Source organism: Phyllopteryx taeniolatus, chromosome 7 (assembly GCF_024500385.1).
Source record: "Phyllopteryx taeniolatus isolate TA_2022b chromosome 7, UOR_Ptae_1.2, whole genome shotgun sequence".
Taxonomy (NCBI): Eukaryota; Metazoa; Chordata; class Actinopteri; order Syngnathiformes; family Syngnathidae; genus Phyllopteryx; species Phyllopteryx taeniolatus.
The window spans coordinates 1,052,325-1,079,414 of record NC_084508.1 but is presented as its reverse complement, the minus strand read 5'-3'; the positions used below and the strand labels follow the sequence as shown (position 1 = coordinate 1,079,414).

Genomic DNA, 27,090 nt, shown 5'->3' with positions numbered 1-27,090 from the left:
AAAAATCCATATCGGTGGGGCCCTAATTATTATGTTGTAAAGTTAGAACATTTAATACAGATATCATTATATTGACCAAGGGGTCATAATGTTGGAGCTGGTCACTATATATAATGTGTGTCCATATACAGTGCCGTGAAAAAGTATTGGCCCCCTTCTCCAATTATTAAATTTTTGCATAGTTCCCCCAGTTTAATATTTAAGCTCATCAAACAAATGCTAATATCAGACAAAAAGAACCCAAGTGAACTTAAAATGTTGTTTTTAAATGTGATTTCATTTATTAAGGAATAAAAACTATTCAGTTACCTGGACCTGTGTGAAAAATTACCCCCCTTGTTAAATCATGACTTAATTGTGGCTACGCACAATTTTGGGTCAATTTTCACTGATCACACCCAAGCCTGATTACCTCCAGACCTGTTCAATCAAGAAATCACTTAAACAGAATCTGGCCCGACAAAATTAAGTCGAACAAAAGTTCTAAAATAGCTGCAGCAAAATGACATAATCAAAAGAAATTCCACAACAGTTGAGAAATAAAGTAATGAGGGCTGAGCGATATGGACTAAAAATCAAATCTCAGATTTTTTTCAAAAAGATTCTTTTTAAGATTTTTTCCGATTTTGCTTCTTTTTTCCTACCGATGTTACTTTTTCCTAAGAAAATAGGAAGTGCAAATGACAGAGAAAACTCAAAAGTTTTGCTTTTATTTTATCCATCCATCAACTCGTGTTTCCATGTTAAATTTCGTTCTATCTGGGTGAGCCACGCCCTAAGTACGGGTTGAGACTCATATTTTCAAATAAACGATTTCCAACTTTGAAACTGTCTCACACATAGATCAAGAATATAAAATTATTGTTTAAACTTTAGTGTTGGAACATCAACTACTTATTGTTCAATATAACATCATTTTGTACTGTTTGGCTTCAAACCAAGAGGAACAGTTCTCAAAGTCTCATACTCAGACCTGTAAAACTGACTAAAACTAAATTAATGACACAGACATCAAGGTATACATTTAGATGATTCATGAAGGTTTTTTTTGTTTGTTACAGACGTGGGATTTCTTCAATGTTATTTTATTGTCCACAGGCAGTGTCTCGACTCACCACTAGGGGGTGATTGTGCTTCATTGTTCAACAGTCATCAATCACTTCCTTCCTCCAATCATGTTGTGGGAGTCATGAGGCAGGCATGCAAAGGTTAATGGCTCTTGGGGGTTGCCGTTGACAACCGTGCTTCAAAGGCATATTCGCGACAGAGATTAGATGTGTGCTTGTTGTCTATATCTTTTATACATTTAAACTTGTGTATGACTGCATGGTTCTACTGGACCACCTGTGTCGTAGCAGAATAAAACGACACCCCCTCAGCTGATTTTCTCACGAGTACTGTTGTACAAACAGGGTCAGGCAACGTCAGCAAAATCCTTGTGGCTAAGTTGCACATACTGTAGCTGGAGACTAACTCTAGCTCAGGGGTGGCCAACCCGCGGCTCGCGAGCCTCATGCGGCTCTTTAACTAGTTTCATGCGGCTCTTCAGGAGCTGTAACATGACATGCGTCAAAAATTCTTGGCTGGCGCTGTCATTCACTCCCCTACAGCTAGATGGCACACTGACCATGTAAGCCTGTTTGAGTGACGTCAAACGAGCGACGAGAGAATCTTTGGTGTGACATCATTTGTGTTGTAAACAATTTCCGACAAGTTACCTCTTGAAATGGCAGGGAAAAAAAGCACATCCAAACGAAAATATGAAGAAGAACACAGGACGTTTTTGCCAGAGTGGGAGAGTTTATATTTTTTTGTTAAACGTAATGGCAAGCCGATCTGCCTTATATGTCACGCAGCATTAGCGCATTTCAAAGCTTCAAATCTTCAGCTCACTCCACCCTAACATCGAACAGGAATTTCCAAAAGGGACTCAACTTCGCAAGAACAAGTTGGTCGCTTTGAAAAGCAGGTGCAGTTTTTCAAAAAAATTACAAAACACTCAGAGACCGTAACGCTCGCATCATATCAGCTGGCTTGGAAGCCAGACTGTTTGAAAGCCCCGCTCGTCACAGATGAGGCTGCGGCTGAGTTGGAGATGATCGACCTTTGTGAGGAGGATCAACTGAAAACTGTTTTAAGGGAAGGGACCGTTGAGTTCTGGAAAAGTGTGCCAATTGAAAAATACCCCAACATCAAACGAGCTGCGCTTAAGATACTGTCCATGTTTGGGTCAACGTACGTCTGCGAGTCTGTGTTTTCTACCCTGAAACATGTGAAATCAAAGCATCGATCTCTTCTGACTGACACTCATTTGAAAGAATTGCTTAGAGTGGCAACAACAGAATACAAGCCAGATTTGAAGAGGATTGTTCAAGATAAGGAATGCCAGAAGTCTCACTAAGCAGCATAGTAAGAGAAAGATGTTATTGAAAATTATTCTTTTATTGTTTGTGGACTTGCTTGAACTGAGAGTTTGTGTGTGTGAGACACAATGTTAACTGTTGAAAATTACTGATATTATCATGTTGGTGTGGTTATTTTCATTAGATCTGGCTGAGCAGAGGTCTGTGTATGCGTGCATACATGATTAAAAGATGATGTTCATGTGTACCCGTGTATGTGGCTCTTTGCAGTAACACAGGAAAAAAAGTGGCTCTTAGTCTCTGACTAGTTGGCCACCCCTGCTCTAGCTACTCCTCCACTTAGAAGGAGAACAGTATTTGGGTGGCATCTTGGGACGTTAAACTAAAAAGCAGAAAAATAAGCAGTTGGGCGTGAATAATTTTTTTAGGACATACTAGGGGTCTACAGTTTTCAGCAAGAGGACAAACGCAGTCTTTCCACTGTAGATGTGGGCCATAACTTTAGCAATGTGCAAAGTGGCCGCTTCAGTGACTGCTCTTCATCGTGACCATTTTCTTATCATACGTGATGCCTTCGATAAATGATTCCACTACAGTACGCTGCTTATTAGTGGGAGTTTGATGTTTGTAGCGGTCCTGTTTCCCTTGTAAAGATTGACATTCCATTTGGCTGTTTGCTCACGTTTTCGATGCTGGAATAAGTTTGCTGTGCTGCTGCCTTTTGTTGCAATGGGCTTGGAACAGGTTTAACAGCGTGGTTAGTAAGTAACTACCGTAATTTCTCGTGTATAATGCGTACGCATGTATAATACGCACCTCCAAAGTTTACCTTCAAAATTCTGGAAAACCCTTCTACCTATGTATAATGCATTTTTACAATGCATGATTTTGCTTCTACCCATATGATGAAAACGAAGTATTATCTGTATTTTGTTCATTTTTTCAAATAATTATTCTGACGTTAAGCACTTTATTTGAACACGTAATACTTTCTTTTTATTTACTTGCTTTTATTTTGAAATTGTGCGATTGGCTGGCAACCAGTTCAGGGTGTACCCCGCCTCCTGCCCGATGACAGCTGGGATAGGCTCCTGCACTCCCGCGACCCTAGTGAGGATAAGCGGCTCAGAAAATGGATGGATGGATATTTTTAAATTCACAGCCCTACTTTTATTTAGTGAGTAAGAAAACACACAGTTGCGCTCATATCTTTGATTACCCAGGCAGAATTTGTAAGATGGGTACAATTTTTTCAAGAAAACATGAAAAAATTGTACCCGAGGGCCAGGCGAAACATTTAGTTTTATTTGAATGGGATTCAAATTAAACTCTCAAACATTTCAGAAAAGCATTATCATCAAACAAAACAAAGAAATTAATAATGGTTGTTGTTCAGTCATCAGTCGTATTAAAAAAAAAAGAATATTTCACAAATTCTGCCAGGGTATGTAAACTTATGAGCACAACTGTACATATTATGTAGTCATACGTAGCCCTGTCATATTGGAATGAAAGTGGAGGCGACACCTTTTTCATAGCGTCTAGGTGTAGTTGGCATATTAGAATGAAAGTGTACACCTTTCTCATAACTTCTACGTGACGGTGGCATATTGAAATGAACGTGTACCGCTTTTTCATAACCTCTAGATGGCGGCATACGTTATGTGCATTATACACAAGAAATGATGGTACTTATTCCATGTCTGTCGCCGCAATTCCTCTCTTTTGAACAAACTTTGCGCTCTCATTAGTGATAGCAATGTTGTTACTGAAGGGAATATAGAATACTTTATATTCTAATATGTAATTATATATGTAATAGAATATAATATAGAGTTTCATGGGATAATTAGTATGGAAGGAAAGCGAGAATGTGTATTGGAGTATAGGAGTATATTGCTGGAAGGCCCCCATCTGGGGGTATTTGGCCCCCATCGCGGGGTATTTGGAGACAGATGTCAAGGAAGAAAGGAACTGTGGGGAGCCACTATAAACATTGAATGCAGGCGACATCTGCAGGCGGTCTCTGGAGCCAGATCAGATAGTCATCATTCAGCCGAACAACGATGACGTCAGATTACGGACCAGACGACAGCGATTCCATACTGGCCTGTTTGAAACATTGTATAAGTCTGGGGTAGAGTCAGATAGTTTTGGTTCGACTACTTTATCTGCTAAGGATAAGATAGGGTAGTTACGAACCCAGAGCTCTGCAAAATGTATAGACTCCTCTGTCAGGAATAAATTGGTTGGTTTTTATACATTGTTGTGAACGAAGTTCTTTCACGAAAACGAGCATGCGTGGAACCACGGGAGTAATAGGAGATTTTAAAGCACAGGTTCCTTCATTACGCTAGTCTGTAACTTAAACAACGGGGAGGGCAGAAGCTACGGAAGCCCATAGGGGCAAAACGTGCGCCACATCAAAAGCGGGAAAACAAAGGTTTATTAGTTTTTTAATTTTCCGCAATAAAAACTCAACTTCCATCCATCCATTATCTGAGCCGCTTCTCCTCACTAGGGTCGCGGAAAACTCAACTTAATTAAAAAAATAATAATAATGATAGATATACCGCCCAGGCCTAAAAGTAATTGACATCTATCAGTCTGGAAAGGGTTACAAAAGCAATTTCTAAAGCTTTAGTACTCCAGCGAACCATAGGGAGAGCCATTATCCTCACATGGAGAAAACATGGAACTGTGGTGAACCTTCCCAGGAGTGGCCAGCCTAAAAATATTACCCCAAGAGAACAGCAATGACTAATTCAGAAGCCTACAGAGGAACTCAGGACAACTTCTAAAGAACTACAGGCCTCCCTTGCCTCAGTGAAGGTCAGTGTTCATGACACAACAATAAGGAAGAGACAGGGCAAAAATGTTCCAAGGCGAAAACCAAAAAGAACAAAGGCTCATCTTACTTTTACAAAAAAAAAAAAAAATACATCTGAACGATTCCGAGAGAGAGAATATTATATGGACTTAAAAGATTGAAAGTTCAGCTTTTTGGAAGCCAACAGTCAAATTTGGTGGTGGTAGTGTGATGGTCTTGGGCTGATTTTCTTCTTTCGGACCTGGACAACTTGCTGTGATTGATGAAACCATGAATTCTGCTCTTTAACAGAAAATTGTAAAGGAGAATGTTCAGCCATCAGTTTGTGACCTCAAGCTGAAGTACACTTTGGTTCTGCAGCAGGATGAATGATCCAAAACAAAGCAAGTCAACTTCTGAATGGCTTTTTAAAAAACGAAGGTTTTAGAGTGGCCGAGTCAAAGTCCAGACTTGAATCTGATTGAAATGCAGTGGCGTGACCTTAAAAAGGCCGTTCATGCTCGAAAACCCTCCATTTGTGCTGAATTCAAACAATTCTGCAAGGAAGAGTGGGGCAAAATATCTCCACAGAGATGTCAAAGACTCATTGCCAGTGTAGCCCGGTGGTAATTCGGGGTACTAAAAGACCTTAAAGGGTGAATATAAACTCTCCTTTATCTCCATTCTAGCCATCCATCCATCCATTTTCTACCAGGTCGGGGTGCCAGTAACTTTAGCAGGGACGCCCAGACTTGCTTCTCCCCAGCCACTTCATCCAGCTCTTCTGGGGGGGTCCCGAGGCGTTCCCAGGCCAGCCGAAGGAGGTAGTCTCTCCAGCGTGTCCTGGGTCGTCCCCGGGGTCTCCTGCGGAGGAAACTCATTTCGGCCGCTTGTATCCGGGATCTTGTTCTTTCAGTCACGACCCACAGCTCGTGACCATAGGTGAGGGTAGGAACGTAGATCGACCGGTAAATCGAGAGCTTCGCCTTTCGGCTTAGCGCCTTCGGACAACGGACCGATGCAAAGTCCGCATCACTACAGACGCTGCTCTGATCCGACTGTCGATCTCCCGTTCCATTCTTCCCTCACTCGTGAACAAGACCACAAGATACTTGAACTCCTCCACTTGGGGCAGGATATCATCCCAGACCTGGAGAGGGAACGCCATCCTTTTCCGACTGAGGACCATGGTCTCAGATTTGGAGGTGCTGATTCTCATCCCAGCCGCTTCACACTCGGCTGCGAACTGCTCCAGTGAGAGTTGGAGGTCACGGCTTGATGAAGCCAACAGAACCACAACATGCAATACTGAAGCCACCAAACCGGATCCCCTCTACGCCTCGGCTGCACCTTGAAATTCTGTCCATAAAAGTTATGAAGACCCTGCCGAGGGTGTAGAGCTGGTCCACTGTTCCACGGCCAGGACGAAAACCACACTGCTCCTCCTGAATCTGAGATTCAACTTCCCGACGGACCCTCCTCTCCAGCACCCCTGACTAGACCTTACCAGGGAGGCTGAGGAGTGTGATCCCCCTGTAGTTGGAACACACACTCCAGTCCCCCTTCTTAAAAAGGGGGACCACCACCCCAGTTGGCCAATCCTGAGGAACTGTCCCCGATGTCCACGCGATGTTGCAGAGGCGTGTCAACCAGGACAGCCCCACAACATCCAGAGCCTTTAGGAACTCCGGGTGAATCTCATCCACCCCCGGGGCCTTGCCACTGAGGAGCTTTTTAACTACCTTGGTGACCTCAAACCCAGAGATAGGAGAGCCCGCCTCAGAGAACCCACACATCCTCATGGGAAGGCGTGTCGGTGGAATTGAGGAGGTCTTCGAAGTATTCTCTCCACCGACTCACAACGTCCCGAGTCGAGGTCAGCAGCACCCCATCCCCACTACACAGTGTTGGTGGGGATGGGGTGCTGCTATATCTATCTGCTTTCCTCTCCTGAAACGCCGGATGGCGGACCAGAATTTCCTCAAAGCCATGCGTAAGTCTTTTTCCATGGCCTCACCAAACTCCTCCCATACCAGAGTTTTTGCTTCAGCGACCACCAAAGCTGCATTCCACTTGGCCAGCCGGTACCCATCAGATGCCTCAGGAGTCCCACCGGCCAAACATGCCCGATAGGACTCCTTCTTCAGCTTGACGGCATCCCTCACCGTTGGTGTCCACCAACGGGTTCGGGGATTGCCGCCACGACAGGCACCGACCACCTTACGGCCACAGCTCCGGTCGGCTGCCTCAGCAATGGAGGCGCGGAACATGGTCCACTCGGACTCGATGTCCCCCGCCTCCCCCGGAACATGAGCAAAGTTCTGTCGGAGGTGGGAGTTGAAACTCTTTCTGACAGGGGATACTGCCAGACGTTCCCATCAGACCCTCACAATACGTTTGGGCCTGCCACGTCAGACCGGCATCTTCCCCCACCATTGTAGCCAACTCACCATCAGGTGTTGATCAGTTGACAGCTCCGCCCTTCTCTTCACCCGAGAGTCTAAGACATGCGGCCGCAAGGCCAATGACACGACCACAAAGTCGATCAGCGAACTGCGACCTAGGGTGTCCTGGTGCCAAGTGCACGTGTGGACACCCTTATACTTGAACATAGTGTTCGTTATGGACAATCCGTGATGAGCACAGAAGTTCAATAACAGAACACCGCTCGGGTTCTGAACGGGGGGGGGGATCACGTCCTTCCAGATCTCACTGTCATTGCCCACGTGAGCATTGAAGTCCCCCAGCAGAACGATGGAGTTCCCAGCGGGAGCGCTCTCCAGCCCCCCCTCCAAGGACTCCAAAAAGGGCGGGTACTCTGAACTGCTGTTTGGTGCATAGGCACAAACAACATTCAGGACACATCCCCCCACCCGAAGGCGGAGGGAGTCTTCCCTCTCGTCCACCGGGGTGAACCCCAACGTACAGGCGGCGAGCCAGGGGGCAATAAGCATACCCACACCTGCTCGGCGCCTCTCACCGTGTAAAACTCCAGAGTGGAAGAGAGTCCAACCCCTCTCGAGAGGACTGGTACCAGAGCCCAAGCTGTGCATGGAGGCAAGTCTGACTATATCTAGTCGGAACTTCTCGACCTCACACACCAGCTCGGGCTCCGTCCCTGCCACAGAGGTGACATTCCACGTCCCTTGAGCCAGATTCTGTAGCCGGGGATCGGATCGCCAAGGTCCCTGCCTTCGGCCACCACCCAGCTCGCACTGCACCCAACCCCTATCCCACAGGTGGTGAGCCAATGGGAAGCCTAATTTTTGGGGAAATTACTAGCTTCACACGAAATCCCAACTTTGCTTTTTCTCGCTCTGACTCAACGCATTAAACGCCCAGACGCCCATTTATTTTAGCCCAGCGACCACACACATGATGTCCTCTTTTCCATTTTCGTACGCCTCATTTTTGTTTTCTTTTACCATTAGTGTTATTTTCTTTTTGTAGTTTGTAGTTGTAGCTGTGTTTCCTTGTAGATGTCATTAAACATACCATAAAATTCCAGTCTTGGTTGTATTTTGTGTGTTCTGAGTTTAAGTAAACCTCTGTCATCTCGAACTCAAAATTTCTTAAGTGTAACAACCTTCAGATTATGAGACTGATAAAAAGGCTTCCCGTAATTTCTCCTAAAGTTTATACTTTAAAAAGTGACGTGGTGCCCTTTTCGAGACACTCGTTTGATTTTAGCAATTACATTTCTCCTAAATTAATTACATTTTTATTTGACCAATATACACTACAGGTGTATTGACCGTGTATTCTGATGACAACTAAGGGCAGGTTGACTTAGAGGTTTTATGTTTTGCTTTGGGTTTAACCAATTGTTAAATATATTCTAGAAGTTATCATTTATTTGCTTAGCTTGCATTAGTATTATGGACGATTTTAGATGTCTCGCCTTCAAAAAGATGACTCAGCATCATCCGATGTGAAGGGCGCCTGGACCAAGGACGTGATCGGATGTGGTCGGGGACGTGACAGGTGTTGGTCCAATGTTTTGTGTTGTGTCTTATTGTTTAGAACATTATGTCTGGGAAAAACCCTCCTATTTTCAAATAAATGCAGGAGCGACGGGGGAGATTGTTAGAGCGTGTTGAGAGGCTGTGATCTGAACAATCTCCCATACGCCCTCCTCATGAGAAAAAGAAACCAGCGTCTTCATTCCTTTTGTGTCTATTTTTTATAATGTTGGGTAAGATAAATCCAACATTAAATTGGTCCTTCGAGCCGGATGTCAACACACCCGAGGATTCCAGTTGTGGAGCCGACTTCCAGTTAAGAGACCGTGGCCACGGCAAGTAAGACCCTTTACGGGACTGGTCTTCGTTCTCCTCAACTGGGATCTGAAGGTTGACGACAATCCACAGGATTGAAGACGACTGGTGAGTTAAATTTTTTTAGGAAAAAGGACGCCGGAGTCCACAAATTCCGCGAGGACGGCGGAGTCCTGTACGTACTTAAATTCCGTGTTTAATAAACCTTGTGTAATACTAGTCACTGGCAAGTAAGGGACGGCGGAGTCCGACATATTCCACGAGGATGCCGGAGTCCTGTACGTACATAAATTCCTGTACGTACTTAAAGAAAAAAAAAACAGGATCCTGATCAAATTTAATATTTAGAGACAGGGATAACCGAACACGGCTTTAATGGTTGGTTAAATACACAAAAAATAGCCGCGTTGCAGGAATCAAATTATATAAAAAATAAAAGACAAGCCACCGTTAAACGTGGGAAAGGCCCTGTTGTCTGCAGCCTTGCAGCTTATCACAAAAATAGAAGATAAAAAAGAATGTGATGAGCTGCAGTAATACAGAGCATGCGTACCAAACCCACGCACATTGTTAAATTCATTAAGACCAGACGCTACTGTGTTTACAGTAGTGGACATAAGTAATGCATTCTTTTCAGTACCAATAGAAAATAACAGTCAATTTTGGTTTGCATTCACATTTGAGAAAAATATATATATATATACATTTACTAGATTACCGCAAGGTTACTGTGAAAGTCCAACTATTTATTCACAAGTTATGACAACACGCATGTCTTCTGGCATCTACAGATGGAGAGACATGCAAAGATTCATTGACCTTACTGCATCATCCAACAGAAGAGGGACATAAAGTTAACAAAAATAAATTGCAATGATGTAAAAGACAAGTTAAATATCTAGGCCATAATTTAAGTATAGGAGGAAAGACTAATTAGAAGATAGGAGAGCTATAGTCTTAAAAAATCCTAAACCACAGACGAAGAAACATATAATAATCATTTTTAGGTCTGACAAATTATTGTAGAGCATGGATTCCAAACTATGCAGAAATTGTTGCACCATTGTCAAAATTAATGTATGAAAACAACCTTAAAATTACATCACCTGTTTAATGGAGTACAGAGGCAGAAAAGGCCTTCTGTGACATTAAACAACATTTTGTGTCCAGTGCTGCGCTAGGCCTTCTAAATTTAATGACCTATTGCATGACCTCCGTACTTACACAACAATACGGTGATAAGCTAAGACCAATAGCTTATTTTTCAACTAGAGAGCAGTTCACCCTAAAGGTCCCACATACAGTGTCTGCTCTCCTATTGCAAACCAATATGGCGTTTTTATCACCTGCAAGACATTTATCTTGCATTGCCATCTTGCTATCACAACCACATTTGACTGTTGAGCGATTCACAACCTTAAATCCAGCCACACTAATACCCTTACTTGATAAAGGCACACAGCATGATTGTCAGGAATTGGCTGAACAAGCTGCTGAATTAGTAGCATTAACCGAGGCATGCAAACTAATGATAAATAAAGATGGTACAATCTATACTGATAGCCAATATGAGTATTCCACAACAAGACCGCAATTATTGGGAAAAACAAAGTGCAAAACTACAAAATGAAATTTACATTAGCACAGGAAAGAAAAAAAAAAACCTATTCAAATGGGCTGCTATATTGAGACATGCTGTGTCACATGTCTCAACCGGAGGGATGGTAGCACAGAAAGATTGACACTTTACAGCCTTAAAAAAATAGCAGAAAGAAACACGTGGGTTCATTTAACACACTGTAAAAGAGTCATTTCAGCTGAGTACTCAAATAGGGAAGGTGAGCAAAAGTCTGATAACGGAGCGGGAGCAGATGTGTAGATTCTGAAAACGCTTGCTGGTCAGTGAAGAAAAAAGACACCAACCCTTTTAGTGAGAACTCAGCAGAAAGGCACACCCACGTTGGTTATGAGATTCGCTAAGTTGTTACGTAGCAACTTTGGCTACTATGATGTTGGTTTTGTTTTTGTGGTACATGGGACGTCCCACCCTCAATGATAAAACCCATTTTTTGGATAGAAAATCACCTACCAACTGGACCAATATGACAAACCCAATAATAAAAAATTTTGAATCATTAGCTCGTGTCAAAAGGAGTACAGCTGATGATCAAAATTGTGGGCATGGCCTCCAAACGTGGCAAAAAGGTTTAATATTTTGTGCCCCCCAAAATCAAGCTGCTTTAATCATAATTCCATATGCGGCTCTCACCAATGATGCTCAAGAGAATGGGCAGAATTGGGGATTTAGATATGACTGGTATGCAACTATAGGTTTTGAATGGGAACACCTTATTGGTGAAACAGGTTATGATTGGTCCAGTTGGTCAAAAAAAACAGCTAAAGAACATAGAAAGAAGTTTAACCTAAGCAAAACGGCCCATAGTTTAATATTGAAATACAAATCAAGTCACCCAATGTGTTCGATAGTGAGCTTGTGGGCCTATTCTGGTGGAAAAGATCCCCACTTCCAAGTAGTATTGTGTTATAGGAACCGTGTTAAACCAAAAATGCCATTGAAAACTTCAAAGAAAGGTGGAGAAATTTTAATGGTTAACAACATAACTACTGATGATTGGTTCCTTGTTGTCACAGGAGTTTCAGGACAAAATAACAATTGGTTACTATTGATGGAACAAGCAGCAAATGTAGCGAGAAAAGATTGTGTTGTTTGCATGGGTCCCAGGCCTTTGTTGCGCATAGTTCCGGCATAATTATCACAAGATTGTATTATTCCATTTGCACACTGAATGAGGAGCATCTGCAACATTTGCACAACCATTGTCCCAGATTATCGCACTACTCGTCACTTTAAACCGCATACACTCCTTGAAGTCTCAGCGCCCTTTGCACAATGGTCATTGCACCGGACTATTGCGATATTAGTCATTCAAACTGCTGCTAGAGGACTGCATCTTTTTGCACAATTGTTTTTTGTCAATGTCTTTATGTCTCCAAAGTGTTCTGTAACTTGACTGTCTGTTGTACTAGAGCGGCCCCAACTACCGGAGACAAATTCCTTGTGTGTTTTGGACATACTTGACAAAAAAGAGATTTATCCTGGCAGAGGTAAAATTATCCAACATAAAACATACATGTTCCTCGTGGGGTTCCTAATCAATACAAATTAGCTGACCAAGTTGCAGGAGGATTTGAATACTTCATATGCTGTTGGTGTACGATTAATAAAAATGTTGATGGGATAAACTATATCCACTTCAATGTACAGAGATTAGGAAATTGCACTCAGAATGGGTTGGAAGCTGTGCACGAGCAGCTCAAGGACGTTCCAAAGACCGCATAGCTGTCGACATGCTCCTCGCAAGAGAGGGAGGTGTTTGCGGTATGTTTGGAGAACAAACAATACTGCTTCAGATGGCAGCTTGACCAGAGCCATCAATGGTTTACGGACCCTCAATCAACACTCCTTGTGAAACAGCTGAATGGACGTTTTTGGTAAATATAAAACCCTAATTTCACCAATATTGATATCAATTGCTGTTTTTGCAGCCATTCTGACATTGTGTGGATGTTGTTGTATCCCATGCATTCGGGCATTAATCAGTAAATTAATCACCACAGCCATAACCCACATGGAACCGTATGGAGCAGATTTATCCTTTATTGGAAGTTGATAATAATGACGATGATGATGATGATGATGTTGTTTTACCTGATTTGTTTCCTGATCCAGGTGATTACGATGTTTAAACTACAACATTCATGTATGACAAGTTTACTCTGAGTGTAAATGTATTTGTTTCATAAAAATGATTCTACAGTTAAAAATCGAAATGAAGTGCCTGTAAGATGATATGAGAATTTGTGCAAATACATGATAAACAGGAGGGAAATGTTAAATATAATCTAGAAGTTATCATTTATTTGCTTAGCTTGCATTAGTATTATGGACGATTTTAGATGTCTCGCCTTCAAAAAGATGACTCAGCATCATCCGATGGAAGGGCGCCTGGACCAAGGACGTGATCGGATGTGGTCGGGGACGTGACAGGTGTTGGTCCAATGTTTTGTGTTGTGTCTTATTGTTTAGAACATTATGTCTGGGAAAAACCCTCCTATTTTCAAATAAATGCAGGAGCGACGGGGGAGATTGTTAGAGCGTGTTGAGAGGCTGTGATCTGAACAATCTCCCATACGCCCTCCTCATGAGAAAAAGAAACCAGCGTCTTCATTCCTTTTGTGTCTATTTTTTATAATGTTGGGTAAGATAAATCCAACACCAATATAAGCTTGAATTCAAACCAACTGGGGTTTACAACCAACCAAATGAGCCTGAGACACTCTTTTTTTTTTTTTTTTCTTTTTTAGGACAAATTGTTATTATTTTGAATTAACATATTTATGTTAAGTATTTTTGAGGCATTTATTAAATGCGGTCGTGGTTTTGCCTAAAAGTTACCGTATTTTCTCGTTTATAATGCGCACCCCCAAAATTGACCTTAAAATTCTGGAAAACCCTTCAACCTATGTATAATGCATTTTTACAAGCCATGATTTTGCTTCTACCCATTTGATCAAAACATGAAGTATTATCTGTATTTTGTTCGTTTTTTCAATTAATTATTCTGAAGTTAAGCACTTTATTTGAACACATAATACTTTATTTCCTTGCTCTTACTTTGAAATTCACAGCCCTACTTTTATTTAGTAAATGAGAAGACAAACAGTTGTGCTCATATGTTTGATTACCCAGGCAGAATTTGTAAGCTGTGTACAATTATTTAAAGAAAACATGAAGGACCAGGCGATACACATAAAATTTTATTTTAATAGGATTCAAATTAAACTGTCAAGCATTTCAGAAAAGCATTATCATTAAACAAAACATAACCATAAAGAAATAAATGATGGTTATTGTTCAATCATCAGTTGTATTTAAAAAAAAATATATATTTTACAAATTCTGCCTGGGTATGTAAACTTATGAGCACAATTGTACATATATGCAGTCATATGTACCCCTGTCATATTGTAATGAAAGTGTAGTCTACATCTTTTTCATAACCTCTCGGAGGCATACTAGAAGGAAAGTATACAATGTTTTCATCACCTCTAGGGGGCGGTGGCATAGTGGAATGAAAGTGTACAGCATTTCATAACCTCTAGATCGCGGCATACATTTATAAAATGTTAAAGTATTTTTCATTTTCTCCTTTACCCATGTATAATGCGCACTATTGACTTTGACAATTTTTGGGGGTACAAAAAAAATGCGCATTATACACGAGAAATTACGGTACATCATCACTGGGTCTCATTATTACCAATTACTAAATAGGCTGTTTAGTTTGGTATTGTTATTTGGAAGTATGCTTTAAATTAGGTGCACCAGCATGGTATCCACCTGACATCAAACGAACCCAAGCACCCGCCATTCTTGGGTAAGTTCTACACAGAGTGGTAGCATGTGTGCTACACCAGTTATAGAAAACGCTTGATTTCAGTTGTTGCTGCTGAGGATGGCCCAACCAGTTATTAGGTTTAGGAGGACATTACTTTTTCACACAGGGCCAGGTATCTTTGAATAGTTTTTTTTCCTTAATAAATGAAGTCACCATTTAAAACAGCATTTTAAGGTCACCTGGGTTATATTTATCTGATATTTATATTTGTTTCATGATCTTAAACATTTAAGTGGGGAAAATATGCACAAATCTAAGAATTTGAGATGGGGCAAATACATTTTCACAGCACTGTTGCTTTAACATTAGCTCACAAGGGATGGGCATGACAATCTATTAATTAACTAACATTAAGAATAAGGTTGATAGTATGGAATTGATGGTTGATTAAGTCTCTTGAAGCAATTGAAGAAAAATTGAGTGAATTTAGCCACCTTAGTTGATCAAAGAGATTAAGTCAAAATCTAATGTCAATCTTGCCATATTTTCCATCTGTGAATTCATTTGTTGTTTTTTTGTTTGTAAATTGAATTTTTTGGTTTTTTTTTTTGCAACCCAACCAACTAAAAATAACTGATATACACTGCTCCACCTCTCTCTCACCTCGGCAATCTCTTCACCTGTCTTGTCCTGGATCAGCTCAAGATTGAGGATGGAGCCCAGCGACTAAAGAACAGAATGCCACAACAGCCTCCATCATCCTAATTATCACCACCCTCATCACCAAGAAAAGCATGAAGCCACACCTTATTTTTCGTGAAACCCCCTGCTTTTCCATCGCCAGCCGACAGCTTGTCTTGCTTCTCTAACTGCAAAGACAATACAAAAAAATGTCCCATTACGCATCTCCGAATTTGAAGGAGTTGCATCTACTATTACTAACTACGATACACAGTATACACAGATACACAGTACTCAGCCTAAAAGTGTACACCCCGAATTTCCTTTCCAAATGATCATTTTTACAGTATATGGGATAATAACCTACAAAATATCCATGGTACAGAAAATGGATGGAGATAACAATGGGCACAAAAAGTCATTTTCCCCAAAGGTTCTTTCGACGTTACAAAAACGAATACAAACCTGTGAAAAATAAAACTAGTTTAACCACATGAGAGTCAAATTGTCATCATAATTCTGACAAATTGTTCTCATGTTTACTGCGAAATTAATTTTAAAAACCTTTTCAAAGAGTGCACTTTTTTATGTAGGGTACTGTACTGTAGTTAAGGTTATTTCCAGACTTGGTGATGGTATTTCACCTGCTGCTCCATGACCCTCATAAACTCTGCTTGCTTGGGGTTTCCAAGCACTTCTTTCTTGGACTCATGGCGTTTCTCCATTCGGGCCTTGAACTCTTGAGGCTTGGAACTGAAAATATAGACACAGGAACTGTGTGATCAGACTGAGTCATCAGCTAACATGTACAGTATAGTTTACAAAGCCCCATATTTTTCACATTTCAATTGATGGAGCTTCAGCTGAACCATGTGGAAGTGAGTGATGTGCATCCGTTTGAATTCATACTCATTTCAATTAAGACACCAGCATCACATCTGTAGGTACATGTTGCTCATCAGTGCTCAGTGGATTGAATTATACACTGCAGTGGAACCTTTTAAACCAAAAGCCCCAAAGTTGTAGAATTTGGAGTTCAAACAATGATTTCTAGAAAAATATGCATCAAAGGTTAGAGTCATGATGCATGACTGTATGTACTTTCATCTGTAAATCTAATGAGCCTTTAGCCCAGTGTGCATTTAAAAGATTTAACAACAACTGTTTTTCTTTTTTTTTTCGACAGACATACAGTCCATTTCTACTTTCTTTAACTGCCCGTCCACGCAATAAAAGTTTAACGAAGATGACTGTTTCAGCCTGGAACATGAAATTCATCCAGCATCACCGGAGCGGATTGTGTTTGACTACCCTAAAACGCCGCACAGCCAAAGGAGATTCGAACCGAAATCTCCTGACTGTGACGCAGACTTGCTCGCCACTATAAAACTGCTGGGAGCAGGAATTATAGTGACAACAGAATGACGACAACTCATTTTAAAATACAAAAATAAATAAATATATATATTTTTAAATGATAACAAGAACTAGCCGGCTAACCTCCGGATATTCTGGATCTTTTCCTCGTATTTGTTATAGTAAGGATTATCCTCCAACTCCGGCAATTTTCGCACCGAGAATGCCCGAAACTGAGCCGGGACCACGCCAGGTATCAACGGCCTGATACCCGTCACCCTTACCGCTAACATTCCCCTGTACATACAAGTCATGTACACCAGGTAAGCCGCCATCTTTTCCCCGCCCCTGTCCGACATCAATTGCAGTCCGGCCAGGAGCTGACTTGTGTATTGTTTCCGTCCAAATGGAACTGGAAAACCAGGTCACAGGCTAGTCGCCAAACTATTGTATCAACTATAATATAATTTTATACAAATATGCGAAAATAAATATACAATTTAATTAACGGCAAACGTTTAATTTTTTATTTTTTTATTTATTTCTGTCTTTCTGTTAACCCAATCAACAGTCAATAATATCACTATTATCGAAGGAGGTGAAGGGAGCCTATACAGTGGATATGAAAGGTCACCCGGTCACAGGCTAGTCGCCAAACTATTGTATCAACTATAATATAATTTTATACAAATATGCGAAAATAAATATACAATTTAATTAACGGCAAACGTTTAATTTTTGATTTTTGTATTTATTTCTGTCTTTCTGTTAACCCAATCAACAGTCAATAATATCACTTATCAAAGGAGGTGAAGGGAGGCTATACAGTGGATATGAAAAGTTAACACGCCGCTGTTCAAATGGCAGGTTTTTGTGATTTACAAAAATGAGACCAAGATACAGCAAACTTTACAACTTGTAACCCATAAAACTCAATAGAAAATACACCAAAAAATGTCTACAGCAAAAAAGGGCACTTCTTTCATCCAGGACAAAAGGGCACGTGCTTGAGCACCTAGTGGCTAAGTGTGCACGTGCCTGAGTCTAGGCCAGGGTTAGGCAACCTTTGGCACGGGTGCCACGGGTTGCACTCTGTGGCATAAACTCTGGCATGCTGGGTGTTATGACAATTTCGGCTTCATGTGTGGCCAGATTTAAGGCCAAACGTGGAGGACCAAAGTGCAGGGAAGCAGGAAGGCAAGCCAGGAGTCTCAAAAATGATATTTAATTCAAAACAAAGGCAAACAAGGATTGTGGGGGGAAAAATGCTCACAAAACAAGGTCCCAAAACTGAGAATCAAAGTAACAAAGAAACACTTGAAAAAACCTAAAAGTGGAAACAAGACATGAAAAGCATGGAACAGAGGAAAACATGAAACAAAACCAAAAAACACCATGACACATGAAGTGTTAAACGGCATGTTGAAACAAAGCACGAGAAGACTTTCAGACACTGAGCAAATGTAGCAAAGTCAATTGAACGTGCTGGGTCCGGGTATGGTAAACAAGCTAGCTCCCTCAAAGTTTTTACCACTGCTCAAAATCACGAGAAAGAAGCAACGCATGGGAAGCCGGATGGATGTAAAAATGTTTTGTGGCATGATTTAACTTTGCGTTTAAGTTGATAATGCCACACTCCTTGAGAAGAACATTTCAAACTGGCACTCCATGTCACAAAGGTTGCCGAACCATCCATCCATCCATCCATTTTCTGAGCCGCTTCTCCTCACGAGGGTCGCGGGCATGCTGGAGCCTATCCCAGCTGTCATCGGGCAGGAGGCGGGGTACACCCTGAACTGGTTGCCAGCCAATCGCAGGGCACAAACAAACAAACAACCATTCGCACTCACAGTCATGCCTACGGGCAATTTAGAGTCTCCAATTAATGCATGTTTTTGGGATGTGGGAGGAAACCGGAGTGCCCGGAGAAAACCCACACAGGCACGGGGAGAACATGCGAACTCCACACAGGCGGGGCCGGGGATTGAACCCCGGTCCTCAGAACTGTGAGGCTGACACTCTAACCAGTCGTCCACCGTGCCGCCCAATTCCACATTTTACACAAAATATTTTCCCATTCATTCCCGTTGAGACATTCAACAAAATGGTTCCACGATTCCCATTCCACATTCAGCTTATTTAGATCTTCGTCAAGACACATTCCCACATTACCCACTTTCCACATTTTCACCCATATTTCACATTTTCCCCACATAAAATACACACATTTTCCTACATTCCGGCATATTCTACATTCCCTCTTTCTTCAACATTTGTTGACTGATTCAAACCTTTCCAACTGCAAAATATTTTCCATACCCCCACATTCCCATATTACCCAAATTCCACATTTTCCCACATTCAAATACCCACATTTTCCCCACATTCAGACATTATACATTATTCCTTCCTCCTTCATTTCTTTACCCATTCAAACCATTCTTCTTCTTTTCCTTTCGGCTTGTCCCTTTAGGGGTCGCCACAGCGCGTCAGCCTTTTCCATGTAAGCCTATCTCCTGCATCCTCCTCTCGAACACCAACTGCCATCATGTCTTCCCTCACGACATCCATCAACCTTCTCTTTGGTCTTCCTCTAGCTCTCTTGCCTGGCAGCGCCATCCTCATCATCCTTCTACCAATATACTCAGTATTTCTCCACTGGATGTGTCCAAACCATCGAAGTCTGCTCTCTCTAACTTTGTCTCCAAAACATCAAACCTTGGCTGTCCCTCTGATGAGCTCATTTCTAATTTTATCCAACCTGGTCACTCCGAGAGCGAACCTCAACATCTTCATTTCTGCCACCTCCAGCTCTGCTTCCAGTTGTCTCTTCAGTGCCACTGTCTCTAATCCGTACATCATGGCTGGCCTCACCACTGTTTTATAAACTTTGCTCTTCATCCTAGCAGAGACTCTTCTGTCACATAACACACCTGACACCTTCCTCTACCCGTTCCAACCTGCTTGGATCCGTTTTTTCACTTCCTGACCACACTCACCATTGGTCTGGCGGTTGACACCAAGTATCCAAAGTCCTCCACCCTTGCTATCTCTTCTCCCTGTAGCCTCACTCTTCCCACACCACCCCTCTCATTCATGCACATATATTCTGTTTTACTTCGGCTAATCTTCATTCCTCTGCTTTCCAGTGCATGCCTCCATCTTTCTAACTGTTCCTCCACCTGCTCCCTGCAGAACACAATGTCATCTGCAAACATCATGGTCCACGGGGATTCCAGTCTAACCTCATCTGTCAGCCTATCCATAACCACTGCAAACAGGACGGGGCTCAGGGCTGATCCCTGATGCAGTCCCACGTCCACCTTAAATTCGTCTGTCACACCTACAGCACACCTCACCGCTGTTCTGCTGCCCTCGTACATGTCCTGTATTATTCTAACATACTTCTCTGCCACTCCAGACTTCCGCATGCAGTACCACAGTTCCTCTCTGGGTACGCTGTCATAGGCTTTCTCTAGATCTACAAAGACACAATGTAGCTCCTTCTGACCTTCTCTGTGCTTTTCCATCAACATCCTCAAGGCAAATAATGCATCTGTGGTACTCTTTGTAGGCATGAAACCATACTGTTGCGCCCAAATACTCACTTCTGTCTTGAGTCTAGCCTCCACGACTCTTTCCCATAACTTCATTGTGTGGCTCATCAACTTTATTCCTCTATAGTTCCCACAGCTCTGCACATCACCCTTGTTCTTAAAAATGGGCACCAGCACACTTTTCCTCCATTCCTCAGGCATCTTCTTCGCTAGAATTCTATTGAACAAGCTGGTCAAAAATTCCACAGCCACCTCTACTAGATACCTCCAAAGGAATGTCATCAGGACCAACTGCCCTTCCGTTTTTCATCCTCTTTAATGCCTTTGTAACTTCCCCCTTACTCATAATTGCCACTTCCTGGTCCACCACACTTGCCTCTTCTACTCTCCCTTCACTCTCATTTTCCTCATTCATCAACTCCTCGAAGTATTCTTTCCATCTAGCTAGCACACTGCTGGCACCAGTCAACACATTTCCATCTCTATCCTTAATCACCCTAACCTGCTGCACAGTAGCTGAATTTCCAACGGTGCCCTGCCCTGTAAAACTGGTGGTGTGGGCAATTGGAGCAGAATGATGGGTGGAGTATTAAGTCCAGAGTCCTCTCCCAAATTGCAAGATTTAACTGAAGGTGACCTGTATCCCATGATCGAATTGGCAAATCCTGCATATGAAGGAGGCAGAGAAGGCAGAACAATTCTTGTTTACAGACCTTGGTCAAAAGAAGAGTGTGTGAAAGCGGTGGAAAGCTTAACACCTTACAAAAGAGATGTAGAAGAGTGGTGCCGTGATATGCAACAACTGGTTAGCACATATCACTGAAATGGAATGAGATCAGAAGTAAAAGAGAGGATTAAGTAACATGATGCAAACCTGGCCAGTCAAAGCTTGGATGCGTTCATGAATCATGCTCGACATGCTGAAAGTGTATTACGCAATAAAAAGAAAAAGAATGTCGTGAAGAAGACAGAGACATTCTGGTGTACTGAAGGAGAAGAGAAAATAAATTGTGCTGGAAATAGGGAAGAGGTAGAGGACGCGGCAGAGGCCGTGGTAAAGGAAGAGGAGGTTGTGGAAGAGAGAGATGGAATAGGTCAAAACTGAATGCAGAAGGTTGCTGGAATTGTGGCAAAGAAGGACATTGGGCAAGAGATTGTCTTGACAAGATAAGTCTGAACACAGACAAATTGTAAAAGATGACTGTGTTAGTGATATACAAATAGAAAATGATATAAATTAGAAAAAGTATATGGTTACATGTTTTTGTGTGATTTGGTGAATGCGGGGCGCATTCACCAAATCCACAGGGGGCCTGTGTGGGCAGCGGAAGAATTGCTTAGATGTGCTGAAAGTAAGGTTAATAAGCCTGAAGATGAAATGACAAAAAAAAAATTGCATATCATATTGAGATACAAGGAGACCCTGGTCCTGACGAGAAATATGAACATGAAGTAATGAAATTAGGGCCACAAACAGAGCAACTGCTATATTGGTCCTGGAATGAGACGAGTGCAGTAGTAGCAGTCGCTTTAAGTGAGAAGGCAGAAAGACTGTTTTGTAATCATACAATTTCACACGTGTCTCGAATGAAAAGTAAACATGAGACATGGGCAAATTGAGGCTTTATGGCAGCTAGAGGGCAAAGAGCTACAGATTGAGAGCCAAGGTCCTGGGCAAATTTGATTTATGAAACACCAATGACAATGTCAGACAAAATTCAATGGACAGAGGAAGGAGAAAGAGTATTGAAAATAAATTGAAAATAATTTTGGCTTGAACAGCAGTATTGGCATTACCAAATTATGAAAAACCATTTGAACATACAGTTGATTGTCGAAACGGTCACATGATCTCAGTTTTGTTGCAAAAAACATGGAGCAAAACTCAGGCCTGTAGCATACTATTCAACTAGGCTTGATGCAGTTGCCCGAGCAACGGCAATTTGTGTGCAGGCTGTAGTTGCAGCTGCAATGGCCGTGCAGGCATCAGCGGATATTGTGTTGTTGCATCAGATGACACTCAAAGTTCCACATGCAGTCTCAGTTGTTCTCCTGCGAAGCAAAATGACGTTTTTATCGCCTGCTACCCAATTGTCATGTATAGCGGTGTTGCTATCACAACCACACATAAAAGACCTAACGGTACGAATGCTACGGGATATGTTGTAACTACTACAGACAAAGTTTTAAAAGCAGGACAATTACCACCAAATTGTGGAATTAACAGAAGCATGCAAATTGATGAAAGACAAAAGGGTGACTATTTGGACAGATAGTCAATATGCATTTTTTTACCTTACATGTGTTTGTGGCATGATGGAAAAATAAGAATGCAATAACAGATAATGAAGGAATTATATTTAGTGTAGAAAATAAATCCATCCTCCCGAAAGGCTTGTTTAAGTGGGCAGCAATTATGAGTCATGGGCCTTGCCATGTCTCAACAGGAGGGATGTGATAGTGTAACAACACTTTACAAATTCTCTAAAACATTTTGTCGATCATGTGTGACTTGTGCAAAACATAATTCACAAGGCAATATCAGGCCCAAGAGAGGCCAAAATCCACAAGCATAGTATCCTTTTTAAGCGGTGCACATGGATTTTATTGAATTGAATAAAGTAGGACAATACAAAAAGTGCCTAGTGCTGATTGAAGTGTTCTCAAAATGGGTTGAAATTGTTCCAGCAAAACACCCAGATAGTATTACTGTGGAAAAGGTATTGTGTAAATATATCGTGCCCCAGTATGGCATACCACAAATAATTTCGAGTGACAACGGAAGTCATTTTGTAATTAATATTGTTGAGAAAACAGGAAAAAAAATTAGACATCCAGTTAAAGCACCATTGTTCATATCATCCGCAAAGTGCAGGATTGGTGGAAAGAACGAATGACACTGTAAAAAAAAACTGATTTAAAAAAATGCATGACTGACACAGGAAGGTCATGGCTGGATTGTTTGGATCTGGTCAAAATGTACGTAAGAATTGTGAAAGGAGTGTCATGAAGGGAACAGAGGATAGGACCCAAAAATGCACGACTCCAAAACAAATGGACAGTTTCAAAAAGAGAGAGGTTTAATCAACGAGCAGAGGTCGGTACACAGGCTGGCAATCCAAAAAAGGCAACAGTATCCAAAAACGTGAGGCAAAAAGGCGAGGTTGATAATCGGAACAGGGTCTAGTCATACTGTGAGTCTGTGACGTGGAAACAAGGGATGCTGGAACGCGTCGACAAGGTACAACGAACTGGCGACTAGAAAGAATGAGACACGCGGTTAAATGCAAGGGGTAATTAGGGTGAACAAGGCACAGGTGGTAAAGATGCTCTCAGGAGCAGGTGTGTATGAGACAGGGGGAAGACAACAACCGGAACACAAACCCATGACAGTATCCCCCCCTTAACGGCTGGCCCCAGAGCCCCTGGATGCGCAACGTGGAAGTCCCGAATGAGCGAGTCATCCACGATAAACGCACACGGCACCCATGAACGTTCCTCAGGCCCGTAGCCCTCCCAGTCCACCAGATATTGAAACCCCCGCCCCCTCCGACGAGACGACAACAGCCGCCTCACAGTGTAGACAGTGCCCCCATCCATGAACCGGGGGGGAAGAGGGGGCCTGGAAGGCGGGACCAGAGTGGACTCCCAGGCGGGCTTGAGCAGGCTGACGTGAAAAGCAGTGTGGACCCGCATCGACCTTGGGAGCCTAAGCTTCACGGTGACAGGGTTGATGATCTTTGTGATGGGGAAGGTCCCAACGAACCTGGAAGCGAGCTTCCGGGACTTCACCCGGAGCTGAATATGCTTGGTGGAGAGCCAAACTCACTGACCCACTTTGTAGTTCGGGGCCGGTGTCCTCCTACGGTCAGCTGCGGTCTTGTAGGACTGTCCCTGGCGCAGCAGCATCTGCCGGGCTCGCTCCCTCCTGCAGCGTCTCACCAAGGTCAATGGCGCTGGAACTGTGGACTCTGGGGCTATGGCAGGAAATAGAGATGGTTGGTAACCATGCACAACGTGAAAAGGCGATAGATGGATGCAGAGGGGAGGGAATTGTGAGAGAATTTGACCCAAACCAGTTTCTGAGACCAGGATCGTGGCTCATGTGAAGCGAGACATCGGAGCCCAGTCTCCAGGTCCTGGTTCAGCCTCTCGGTTTGTCCGTTGGTTTCAGGGTGAAACCCAGATGACAGACTGACGGTAGCACCTATGAGATTGCAAAACTCCTTCCAAAATTGCGAAATGAATTGGGGACCCCTATCGGATACCACATTCTTGGGGAAACCATGGAACTTGAATACCTGGTGTATCATTAACTCGGCAGTGTCTTTAGCTGAGGGGAGTATCGAGAGTGCAATGAAGTGTGCCATCTTAGAGAACCTGTCCACAACTGTGAGAATGGTGATATTTCCCTTAGAGGCCGGTAATCCTGTCACAAAGTCTACGGAAATGTCTGACCAAGGACATTGTGGTATTGGCAGGGGTCGCAACTCCCCAGAAGGACGTTTACGAGAGGACTTGTTACCAGCACATACCTGGCAAACATTGACATAATTGGTAACATCCCTTCTAACATAGGGCCACCAAAAGCGCTGTTCGACCAGATTGAGTCTTGGCAATGCCTGGGTGACATACAGTCCGGTTAGTGTGAGCCCAGTGGATGACTCTTCCCCTTAAGGTAAATTGAATGTAGTGAAGAACAGAGCCCATCTAGCCTGCCTCGCATTTAATCTCTTAGCAGTCTTAAGATATTCCAGGTTCTTGTGATATGTCCGTACTAAAAACAGAGTATGTGCCCCCTCTAGCCAGTGCCTCCACTCCACCAAAGCCACCTTGAATGCCAGCAGTTCACGGTCACCAATGTCATAATGTCTCTCGGCTGGGGTCAGTTTTTTGGAGAGATAATCACAAGGATGTAACTTACCATCCTTGAAACATTTCTGGGAGAGCACTGCTCCTATACCGGCATCAGACGCATCAACTTCTACCACAAACTGCTGTTTGAGATCTGGCAAAGTGAGGATGGGAGCGGAGGTAAAGCTCGATTTAAGTTTCTGAAAACCTGCCTGACAAAGCGGGTTTCATACGAAAGGTCTGTGTGGCGAGGTAAGATCATACAAAGGCGAGGCTATAGAACTGAAATTTCTAATGAACTTTCTGTAGAAATTAGCGAACCCTAAGAAGCTTTGTACGTCTTTGCGTGACGTGGGAGTGGGCCAATCAACTTGCAAGGGTCCATTTTGATTTCACCTGGAGCCAGCACGAACCCCGGAAAAGAAACGGACGCCAACAGCCGCCTCACAGTGATGACAGGGCCCCCATCCACGAACCGGGGGGGAGGAGGGGGCCTGGAAAGCGGGACCAGAGGGGACTCCCAAGCGGGCTTGAGCAGGCTGACGTGAAAAGCAGGGTGGACCCGCATCGACCTGGGGAGCCTAAGCTTCACGGTGACAGGGTTGATGATCTTTGTGATGGGGAAGGGTCCATGTTATGGCCAGTTCGATCTGTCATGAACGGAATAGAGGATAGGACATGGAAACAAGGGATGCTGAAACGCGATGACAAGGTACGACGAACTGGCGACTAGTAAGAATGAGACACGAGGTTAAATGCAAGGGGTAATTAGGGTGAATGAGGCACAGGTGGTTAAGATGCTTTCAGTAGCAGGTGTGTACGAGACAGGGAAAAAACAACAACTGGAACACACACCCATGACATTGCATCCTTCTTACAAATTGAACTTCACGTGTAATGTTCTTTTCCGCTTCCTTGACATTTCCCAAGTCGAATCCCAGCTATTGGGCTACCAGCAAATGTGATATAAGGTTAAACACCAACTGTCCGCTGATTCAACCTAAACTGCCCATCCGTCAACAGTGCCAGCATCCACTTCGCACAGACGCTGTTGACGGTATTTGTCCAATATTTGAGTCATTACCCAACGATGGGCTGATCGTGTCAGATTTTGACCTCAAGGTCAACTGACTGAGTTTGTGGTTGGCAAGTGATATATTTTCTAAAGATATAATGCCTGTATATTGAAATAAATAAGGAAGGTTGTGTGAGATCTAGACAGGCGTGGGCTGGGAGAAGGAACAGAAAAGATTGACTTTATATTCGCAAGTCTAAGTCATTTGTCTGGGCTTACAATATTTCTGAAAGTTGTAACATCTGTTTACCCTATAAGGAGTGGAATTTTCTGGCACCTTCCACCCTACCCCCGACTCAGAGTTTAAGATAGATAGCACCCCTCTGTTTCGGGAGACAATGTCTGGAGTCGTTTGTTTTTGTTTTCTTCTCTTTTTGTTTTGTTGGTTTTGTTTTTGGTTTTGTCTTGTTTTGTGCTCTGGAGTACAAAGCCATCCATCCATCCATTTTCTTCCACTTATCCGAGGTCGGGTCGTGGGGGCAGTAGCTTTAGCAGGGACGTCCAGAATTCCCTCGCCCCAGCCACTTCATCCAGCTCTTCCGGGGGGATCCTGAGGTGCTCCGAGGCCAGCTGGGAGACATAGTCTCTCCAACGTGTCCTGGGTCATCCCCAGGGTCTCTTCCCGGTGGGACGTGCCCGGAACACCTCACCAGGGAGGCGTCCAGGAGGCATCCAAATTAGATGCCCGAGCCACCTCA

General features: G+C 42.9%; 1 protein-coding gene across 4 annotated transcripts in view; it reads right to left on the bottom strand.

The window, feature by feature from the left end:
• atpaf1 (ATP synthase mitochondrial F1 complex assembly factor 1) overlaps positions 1–26,705 on the bottom strand; it is a 37,727-nt gene extending 11,022 nt beyond the window's left edge. The window contains exons 1-5 of one of the 4 annotated variants that reach the window (XM_061780366.1): positions 24,540–26,705; positions 24,297–24,440; positions 16,195–16,303; positions 15,676–15,738; positions 15,533–15,595 (exon numbers count right to left, since the gene is read on the bottom strand). In XM_061780366.1, coding sequence (XP_061636350.1) covers positions 15,533–15,595; positions 15,676–15,738; positions 16,195–16,275 — 207 coding nt within the window. In that variant the 5' untranslated portion in view covers positions 16,276–16,303; positions 24,297–24,440; positions 24,540–26,705. Of the gene's footprint in view, positions 1–15,532; positions 15,596–15,675; positions 15,739–16,194; positions 16,304–17,050; positions 17,298–24,296; positions 24,441–24,539 lie in introns of those variants that run through there. The other 3 variants (XM_061780367.1, XM_061780365.1, XM_061780364.1) reach the window with 3 other exon arrangements.
• Between the last annotated feature and the right edge of the window lie 385 nt (positions 26,706–27,090).